Here is a 10,495-nt window from a genome sequence, read left to right as displayed (position 1 = left end):
ATTTAGGGGCACCTGACTGGCTCAGTCTATAGAGCATGTGACTCTTGATCTCAGGGCCATGAGTTCAAGCCCCACGTTGGGCCCAGAGCTTACCTAAATAATATATGTATTTATAATATATGCATGGGTCACTATTCACACATATTCTTCTTTGCTCTGTCAGTGGAGAGGGCTTAAAAGACACTCCTACCAGTAGCACTCCTAGGAGTGGGGAGTTATGCTCCCCCAACTTGAGAGCCAGCTATTTACATAAATTGAGCAGTGGCTACAGAAAGTGGAAGGGCCAGAGACAGGATGGAAGGGGAAGCATCAGGGAGAGCACTACAACAGGGGAAATACTGGAGACTCGGTAGACAAGTCAGGAATGGTCCCTGCCTACCAGCAATGGTGCTAATACTCTAAAAACAGAAGGATAAAGCCACCAGAAGCAGGCCCACTGGCCTGAAGCTTAAGTGCAACCCAACTGGGGTAGAAATTAAGGCATCTGTAAGCAGTTGCCATTTGGCAAGTTGATACTTGGCACCTTTACTGCTCTGATCTCCACTGCCATGGCCTTAGTAGGACCTGTTAAGTGTGTGCAGAAATAACCAGTGTGCTAATAAGGATGGCAAAGAGCACTGTGAGATAAGTCCCAAGCGCCTTAGAAGTAGGTGACTGTATGTGGTCCCTGGACCCATTATTAAACAGGCCCCAGACGCTGGCCTGCAAGAAAAGGGACCTTCTGGAAGGGTCTGCGTATACTGCCTCAGCAGCATCTCTGGTTCCAGGGGTGATCCCCTGAGCCCAGGGCCATGTACCAGGCTCAAGTCTAGAAAAGGGGAAGGTAGGATGTACAAGACTGGGTAGGCCCAGTGCAGGACACACTGGTGAAGCAGGAAGCACGGTGCAAGCAAATGTAAGGAGTTCTGGACCAGTAGCCATAGACTTGGTTTCGGAACCAAACTCTGCCATTCTCTGCTTTGCGTCACTTAGCCTCCCTAAGCCTGTTTCCTCATCTTTATAAAGAAGTCTTCCGACTTCTTCACACGGTGGTCAGGGAATCAAATGAGATAACGTGTGTGCATGTGGTTGGCCAACAGGCAACTGCTAGACCAGCGGTTCTCAAAGTGTGGTCCGAGGGCATCTGCGAGTTCCTGAGACCTTTCGAGATGGTCTGAGAGGTCTTCCCCTTTCCAGCTAGCGTCTGCCGGAGCCCAGAATCGCTCTGTAAACTTCCTCCAAAACAGCTGATGAGACTCCAACTGTCCTTTATTAAACCAAAGAGATTTTCAAAAATTTAAAACCACGCCCCTCTTTCACTACATGTGTTAAAATGTTACGGGTTTGTCATTTGTAAATTAGTATTTTTTTTTTTTTTAAGATTTATTTATTTATTTGAGAGAGCGAGAATGAGAGAGAGTACATGAGAGGGGGGAGGGTCAGAGGGAGAAGCAGGCTCCTCGCCGAGCAGGGAGCCCGATGCGGGACTCGATCCCGGGTCTCCAGGATCATGACCTGAGCCGAAGGCAGTCGCCCAACCAATTGAGCCACCCAGGCGCCCTAAATTAGTATTTTTTTTTAAATTCTGTTTTAAGGGCGCCCGGGTGGCTCAGTTGGTTAGGAGACTGCCTTCGGCTCAGGTCATGATCCCGGAGTCCCGGGATCGAGCCCCGCGTGGGGCTCCCTGCTCGGCGGGAAGCCTGCTTCTCCCCCTGACCCTCTCCCCTCTCCTGCTGTTTCTCATTCTCTCTCACATAAATAAATAAATAAAATCTTTTTTAAAAATCCTGTTTTAATTCCTCACACCGTAAAGATTAAAAGATACAAGAAAAACTCTAAGGGGTCCTCAATAATTTTTCGGCGGGTAAAGGGGTCCTGAGACCCGTCCGGGAGCCGCTGTGCAGAACCAACGGGTGGAGGGTGTTCTCACTCAGCAGGCGAGCCGCCGCTCACAGGCTGACTCCAGCACCCTTTTATAAAACAGCCGTACGTTCGCGGCTTCCACTTGTGGGAGAGACTCGTTGTGTGCTCTGGGGCTGCTAATCCGAATGTTTGTACCCATTTCCCGGGCCCAAGCAAGGACCCTCCCACAGGGAGGCACGCGCAGGAGAGGCGACCGTCGCGGGGCGTCGGCGACCTTGGCAGAGGTCGAGCCGGCGCACGGGAGGCGCGCGGTGCTCCCGGCCGGCGTGGGGGTGGTTCCCGGCAGGGACCGGGGAGGCCGGGCCGGGTGGCGGGGGACTTAGGGACCTGCACTCACAGCCTCGGCAGCACCGCCGCCGCCGTCCCACGGAGCGCTCTCCGCAGCAGACGCAACGCCATCTTCCTGACGCGCGCGCCCCGCCTCAGTCCTGTCCTTCCTCATTTCGCCACGCCCCTATGGCCCCGCCCCCAGGTGGGCCCGCCCCCCGCAATCCCACCGCGCCACGCCTCGTCCCCCGAACGCCACGCCCCCTGCCTGGCGCACCTGTTCCCACCCCGAGCCCGGGGTGTCCCTGCTGCCAGAAACTTCTCCGCTGTCATGGCAGGCAGAGTAAGGGCTCCGAGTGGTTGGCCACTTCTTGAGCGGTTTTTCTGGTGACTGAATCCAGTTTTCTCCGTGCCTCTGGGTTTTTTAAGGCGACGTTGAGATACTTTGCGTTTTCCCAACCAGAACAGGCCAATTTTTCTAGGGATTAGTTGCTTTTGTTGTTAAAAGTACTGCCTAACAGCCTGGGTGGCTCAGTTGGTTAAGCCACTGCCTTCGGCTCAGGTCATGATCCTGGAGTCCCGGGATCCAGTCCCGCATCGGGCTCCCTGCTCAGCGAGGGGCCTGCTTCTCCCTCTGACCCTCCCCCCTCTCATGTGCTTTCTCTCTCTCATTCTCTCTCTCTCAAATAAATAAATAAAAATCTTTAAAAAAAAATTTTAAAAAGTACTGCCTAACAAATTTGTGAGCCTCACCGTTTGCACGCCTTAACAGTTAATCCATTATGGGACGTATATTCCTGTAATAGGATCGGAACAGCTGTGGGCAACTTTCTGGGCCAGAGAAATGCTTGCTGAAGACTCGGTCAGCAAACACAACACTTCACTCTAACTCCTTCCTGTCAGTTTTTCAGCAAATACAACTCCTGCCGCTTCACAGTCAGGGGACTGCTAAGGTATTAAAACAGACTTTACTAGCTGTGTGACTTTGGTTAAGTTACTTAAGCTCTCCGTGCCTCAGTTTCCTCCTTTATAAGATGGGAGTATTAACAGTACTCACCTCATAGGTCTAAGGATATCTTGAGTTAATTTATATAAAGAGCTTAAAACCTTGCTGGCCCAGAGCAAGTGCCCAGTAGCGGTAATTCTCATTATTATCATCATGTCAATTCCCTTCTTGAAACTCTTTGGTGGCTTCCAATGGGAAGCATTTAGAATAAAACCGAAGTTCTTCACCACAAACCTGAAGGCTTTAGAGGATCTGGCCCCTGTCTATCTCTCCACCTTATTTCAGCCCCACATTCTTCCTTCCACTTTTTTTTTTAAGATTTTATTTATTCATTTGAGACACAAAGATACAGAGAGAGGGAGAGCACAAGCAGGGGGAGTGGCAGAGGGAGAAGCAGGCTCCGCGCTGAGCCAGGAGCCCAACGTGGGGCTCGATCCCAGGACCCTGGGATCACGACCTGAGCCAAAGGCAGACGCTCAACCATCTGAGCCACCCAGGCGCCCCTCTTTCCACTTCTTTTAAGTTCACTAAGCCATCTCCCACTTCAGGGCCTCCCCCCATGCTGCTCCCATCCCCAGAACCCCAACTACACCTCATCCTCCAGGATATTTAGACTACCTGCCACCTGCTCCAAGAGGGTTGCGCTGATGACCCAGAGTGTCCTCCCAATCTATTTTACTGCCACAGCAGCCTGATGGTCTCCATCTCAGCCCTCAGCACAGTATTTGGGGATTTGTGAACTCACTTTCTTATTGCTGCCTTTTCCTCAGTGGTTCTCAAGGTGGGAGGGAACTGCTGCCCACTGATCAAAGGGGTGGGCTTAAGGGGGCAGGACTAGGGTTGTGTGGGCAATCCCATTCCTAGAAAGGGGGAGAGTGCTCTGGTTTAAAAAACAGCATCTATAGGAATAGACTGTGAGCTCTTTGAAAACAGGGACCTGGTGTATCTTGTCAGTGCTCTGTGCCCCCAGCATCTGGGTGAGTGACTTGTAACCAGTCAGTATTTAATAACTATAAAATGAAAATGTTCCACAAGCCTCATTATAACTCCAAGAACTGCCATATGAGTAGTTATCTTTATTAAAAATGCCCTGGACCTTATGCCTTTTTAAGTAAAGTAGGACCTCCAGTGACTCATTTGCTGATTCAATTTCTTTCAGATTCTGCTTGAAGAAATTGTAGCTATGCCCATTCTCACCAGGACATCTGTGGTTTTGTTGAGCTTCTTCATGAGATTACTAACTCATAGGTTTTAAGAATTGTTTCCTAATTTTTGTATATTTTAAAATAAAGCTTTATTAACTTCCCATATTTCCAGATATAATAGAGAAAGGAATCCAGAGTTCCTCCTTTGAGGCTAGTCAAATCTGGTTTTATTCACAGCCTCCAAAACTAAAATAAAAGTACATGTTTGCCCCCAAGGACGTTTTAAAAATATGAAATTTAGCAGAGACTCATTATCCTGTTGAATTAGGCAATCTGGTAGGGTAAAAACCTGGCAGAGATCTGAGAAAGAAGGATAGGAGCCAGAAACATTACCTCTGGAGCAGAATAAGCTCAGGAGTGGCAATGCTGGGCACTAGAATGATAAACCAACGCTGATAATTATTGAAGCCGGGTGGCTGGTACACAGGGTGGGAGTGGGGTTGATTACATGTTTCTCACCTCTGTGTATGTTGGAAAATATTCTTAACAAAAAATTAAAATAAAAATCAATTCAACTAACGCTTAGCATAGAAAGAGCCAACGGCAGATTTACCCAAAGCCAAAGGAGGTTAAGCCTCAGGGCCCTGACATGAATAGGCCCCTTATAGGTCCCCACCCACCCCAGTGTGTTCACGGGTCATTTTTCTTTGTAAAATGTAGAAAAGTGAGATATTTTCACTACCATTGGTCTAGGTGCTTTCCCTGTGTATTCCAACTTACCCTCCCTCAAGCTTCTTTTGTGTTGGGTGATGTTGGGGTAGCTGCGGCAGTTTTAAAAAATTTTATTCATTTATTTAAGTAATCTCTGCACCCAAAATGGGGCTTGACCTCATGACCCTGAGGTCAAGAGTCACATGCTCTACTGACTGAGCCAGCCAGGCACCCCTTTGGCTGCAGCATTTTGAGGATCCAGTTAAGCGGAAGTTGAGCTGGGATATATTTGGCTTAGATTTAGTAGAATGTGTTTATGCAGACATGCAAGGCCAGAGGTCATGTCTCAATAAGAATATGCTCGTGAGGCACCTGGCCCAGAAGCATGTGGGTGATAGAGGAGAAAGTTTGAAATATATGAAGCCAGAGACCATCTGTGGCCATCAGATATGTAAAAGCACAAAGAGAATGTTTAGTTCTTATCCGTATCTGGTCAACAGGGCAACTCCTGTCTGGAATAAACTCTAATGGCATTGTAGGGGCTTTCACACTGTTGGCCCCGCTCAGCTGGAAGCACTCCTCCCAGAAATTGCTTTGCCTGTGATTTCCAGGTTGAGATTGTTCAGAAGAGACATCTGCATGAGCTCTGGAAGGTGGAAGTGAAGCAGCAGGTCAGCGTGGGGTACCAGGCACTGTGACCATAGAGGCACATGCCTATACATCTATGCGTCCTCCTGTTGATACGGGGCTCTCAGTGTTAACGTCCTCCCTTTTGAGGTTGTTTACAGATCTCATTACTTTACATTCATATCCACCTAATTTTTTCAACTCAAACAAATTTAAACATTTATTGAATGATTCCTGACCTCAAGAAGCTAACTGAATAAAATTCAGAAACATGCTAAACATGGATGAACCTTGAGGACCTCATGCTAAATGAAATAAGCCACACGCACATGCACACACATACACACACAAATATTGTATGAGTCCACTTCTAGGAGTTTCCTAGAGTAATCAAATTCATAGAGACAGAGAATGAGGGTTGCCAGGGGCTGAGAGGAAGTGGGGGTGGGGAATTACTGTTTAATGGGCACAGAATTTCCGTTCTACAAGATGAAAAAAATTCTGGAGATGGATAGTGGTGATGGTCGCACAACAATGTGAATATACTTACCACTACTGAACTGTACATTTAAAATGGTTAAAAATGATAAATTTTGTTATGTATATTTTACCACAATAAAAAAAATTTTTATTTTATTTTTTTAGAGACAGAGAGAGCTCACTCATGGGGGGGTTGGCAGCAGGTGGGGAGGGGAGGGTCAGAGAGAGAATCTTAAGCAGATTCCACACCCAGTGCAGGGCTCGAAGCCGGGCTCAACCTCACAACCCTATAACCTGAGCCAAAATCAGGAGTTGGACACTTAACCAATGGAGCCACCCAGACACCCCAAGACAAAAAGACTTTAAAAAGAATCTATTTAGGGGCACCTGGGTGGCTCAGTCAGTTAAGCGTCTGCCTTCGGCTTGGGTCATGATCTCAGGGTCTTGGGATCAAGCCCCGCATCAGGCTCCCTGCTCAGCCTGCTCAGAGTCTGCCTCTGCTCGTGTGCTCTCTCTCACTCTCTCAAATAAATAAATAAATAAAATCTTAAACAAACAAACAAAAGAAGCTATTTAGCCTAGTGAAAGAGGCAGACAGGTGAATGGGAAAAATAGGTGGGTCCTGAGGTCTGCTGGTGATAACGGGGAAAAGTATACAGAAACAGAAAGAACAGAAAGAATCCTGGAATTCCCTCTGCTTGAGAGGGGCGGGACAAGCAGGGGACTTTGCAGAGAAGGGGATAACCAGCTGGGACTCGCTAGCGAATCTAAACAGACATGTTAGTGTGAATGCCCCAGTCTCAACCAACGTTGCCCTAAAAAATACAGGTCTCCTGAATAGAAGTGCATTACATTGTTACCACTTGGTCTTATAATTGTCATGAAACTCAAATAACTCTTCCTGTTAATCTAAGAAATATTGGGCTTTTGTATTGGCTCAACTATGCCTTTGGCAAATAGTCACACCCCAGGAGATACTGGATGAAAATATCTAATCAACCTATGATTTACTGTAACCATTTAAAGCTTAAATAACCATCTGAAGCAGTAACGATTAGGAAAATGAAGCTACATTATTCTTTTGTTATAAACACCAAAGGCTCTTTATTATAATCGACTTTTCCCTTCCTTTGGTGTCTGGCCGATGTAGGTTATTTTCACCAATGTTGAGTCTCAAAGGCTGAAGGGCAGTGTCACTGTTTTAAGACTTCAGAATGCCGCACTTAGAAAGAGACGTATTAGAAGTTCTGTGGAATGATTTTTCAACAGTGGCATAGATAGAACTACACTCTGAGATCATCCATCCCTCCTGCTGCTTGGATACAAAACCCTCCCAGCCTCACCTCCTGGCAGGCACTGCCTTTGATAAGGTGATGACTATGTCTGGCTTTCTTGGGGAGAGAGGAGGAGACTCTCAAATTTAGGCCAAATGCAGAATAACTAACGACCACATTGTGGACCTTCTGAGCCGTAGCTTTCTCTTTAGGAACTGAGGAAGTTAAACTAGCTGACCTCTAAAAATTCCCGTCTGGCTCCCAAACTCTGACTGTGTAACTGAGATCCTTTACCAGTCTCAGCCGCCAAAAGTGTGCTGCAGCGCCCCCTAGTGTCCGCAGGCAGAGGGATTCCCCCCACGCCCACTGGCCGCTCTCCAGTCCCTTCCCTGATCCACTCTTCCTTTCTTCCATAGAACTCAGCCGTTTCTAAATTACTAAATCTGATGGTGTCTTTGTTGAATGTAAGCCCCATAAGGGCAGGGATTTTTTTTTTCCTGTTTTGTTTACTGATGTATCCTGGCACACACCAGATATTTAAAGCTCATTTGCTAAACTCAAAGTGTTGAATCTTGAGGCATCCTCTGCCAAAATTATTCTTTACATAATTCCCTGTTACTTTAATTCACTTTGTATGTTATTATCTTGCTCCTCAGTTGCTTTTTTAAATATAATTTTTAAAAATGCTTTAAAGAAGATTTTATTTATTTGACAGAGAGAGAGAGAGCAAGCAGCAGAGGGAAAGGGAGAAGCAGACTCCCCGCTGAGCAGGGAGCCTGATGCGGGACTTGATCCCAGGACCCCGGGATCATGACCTGAGCCAAAGACAGGTGCTTAACTGACTGAGCCACCCAGGTGCCCTGTTTCTTTTTTGTTTGTTTGTTTAACATTTTATTATTTTTAGGGGCGCCTGGGTGGCTCAATCGTTAAGCGTCTGCCTTCGGCTCAGGTCATGGTCCCAGGGTCCTGGGATCGAGCCCCCGCATCGGGCTCCCTGCTCCGCGGGAAGCCTGCTTCTCCCTCTCCCGCTCCCCCTGCTTGTGTTCCTGCTCTCGCTATGTCTCTGTCAAATAAATAAATAAATAAATAAATAAATAAATAAATAACGATTTTATTATTTTTAAGTAATCTCTACTCCCAATGTGGGGCTCAAACTGACAACCCCGAGGTCAAGAGTCTCATGCTCCACCAACTGAGCCAGCCAGGTTGTTTTTTTCTTTTTTAAAGATTTACTTATTTGTTTGTTTGTTTGTTTGTTTGTTTATTTATTTATTTTAGAAAGAAAGAGGGCAAGCACGACTGGGAGAGGCAGAGGGAGAGGGAGAGAGAATCTCAAGCAGACTGTGCTCTGAGCTTGGAACCCCACACAGGGTTCGATCTCACGACCCTGAGATCATGACCTGAGCTGAAACCAAGAGTCGGATGCTTAACAATTTTGCCACCCAGGCTGTTTCTTCATTGCCTATATGGTGGACAGAAAAATGGCCCCTGAAACTTGTCCACAAGCTAATCCCCAGAACCTCTGAATATGTTACTTTGCAGGTGATGACATTAAGGATTCTGCGGTGGGGAGATTATCCTGGATTATCTGGGTGAGCCCAGTGGAATCACTAGTCCTTCAGAGAAGGAGGCAAGGGGGTCAGAGTCCGAACAACAAGATATAACATGAAATCAAGGCTAGAGTGAGGAGTGCCCCAGCCAAGGCATGCAGATGGTTCCAGAAGCTGGAAAAAGCGAGGAAATGGCTCCCCCCTGCAGCCTCCAGAGGAAATGCAGTCTTGCATGCACCTTGATTTTATCCCCACAAGAGCTCCTTCAGACTTCTGACCTCCAGAACTGCAAGATAGTAAAGCTGTGTTGTTTTAAGCCACCAAAGTTATGGTAACTTCTCACAGCAGCAATAAGAAACTACTCACTAGTAAAAGAAACCTTCCCAAGAGCACCTCTACATACAAACTGATTCTCAAAGAGTGCCTTTAAAGTCATTTGTAAATCCAAAGTGACACCGTATTGTTCAAAAGACCAGAGACATTTCATTCAGTTTCAAACAGGGTCAGCAAGTTTATGCTGTGGCCAGAGCCTGCTGCAGCGTGAAAGTTTCTAAAGTCAGCAGCTTCGGTAATTTTTCAAGACAGAATTGGAGCCTTTCCTCTATATGTCATTAAAAAAAAGACTCTTCACCCCTGAACCCATTAAATAGAGACACAGAGCACTTATCACTACCTCATATTATGTTATACATTGATTTGTTTATTGCTTGCCATTACTGTTATTTTATTTGTTCACAGTACGTTACTTACCATTAGGATGGAAGCCCCATGAGGATGGGAACTGAGTTTACATTGTCTGCTGCTGTATTTTCAATGCCTAAAATGATACCTAAGGGGCGCCTGGGTGGCTCAGTCGTTAAGCATCTGCCTTCGGCTCAGGTCATGATCCCAGGGTCCTGGGATCGAGCCCCGCATCAGGCTCCCTGCTCAACGGGAAGCCTGCTTCTCCCTCTCCCCCTCCCCCTGCTTGTGTTCCCTGTCTCGCTGTCTCTCTCTGTCAAATAAATAAATAAAATCTTTAAAAAAATAAAACGATACCTAAGACACAGTAGATGCTAAATAAATATTTGTGGAATCTGCTTGAGGTTCCATCTCTCTCCCTCTGCCCCTCCCCCACTCTCTTTTTCTCTCCCTCATTCTCTTTCTTAAATAAATAAATAAAATCTTTAAAAAAAAATTTTTTTTTTGAGGGTCACCTGGCTGGTTCAGTTGGTAGAGCATGAGATTCTGGATCTCAGAGTCCTGATTTCAGAGCTTTCTTTCTTTCTTTCTTTTTTAAGATTTATTTATTTATTTATTTGAGAGAGAGAGCGAGTAGGAGGGAGAGGAAGAGAAAATCTGAGGCAGACTCCGTGTTGAGTGCAGAGCCTGACTCAGAGCTCAATCGCATGACCCTGAGATCATGACCTAAGCTGAAACCAAGAGTCCCAGGCTTAACTGACTTCGACACTCAGGCGCCCCTAGCAGGCGTAGAGCCTTCTTAAAAAAAATGGTTAAAATTTTTTTGTAATCATGTGTATGTATTACTTATTC

General features: G+C 46.4%; 1 protein-coding gene across 3 annotated transcripts in view; it reads right to left on the bottom strand.

The window, feature by feature from the left end:
• The window catches only part of CLYBL (citramalyl-CoA lyase), a 246,423-nt gene extending 244,072 nt beyond the window's left edge, over positions 1-2,351 (bottom strand). For all 3 annotated transcript variants that reach the window (XM_081815168.1, XM_081815169.1, XM_031026529.2), the window contains exon 1: positions 2,240-2,351. In XM_081815168.1, coding sequence (XP_081671294.1) covers positions 2,240-2,344 — 105 coding nt within the window. In that variant the 5' untranslated portion in view covers positions 2,345-2,351. The remainder of the gene's footprint in view (positions 1-2,239) is intronic.
• Positions 2,352-10,495: the final 8,144 nt, after the last annotated feature.

The sequence above is a fragment of the Leptonychotes weddellii genome, chromosome 3 (genome assembly GCF_054177405.1).
Source record: "Leptonychotes weddellii isolate Sample4059 chromosome 3, ASM5417740v2, whole genome shotgun sequence".
In the NCBI taxonomy this organism is placed as follows: domain Eukaryota; kingdom Metazoa; phylum Chordata; class Mammalia; order Carnivora; family Phocidae; genus Leptonychotes; species Leptonychotes weddellii.
This window is presented reverse-complemented; position numbering and strand designations above follow the sequence as displayed.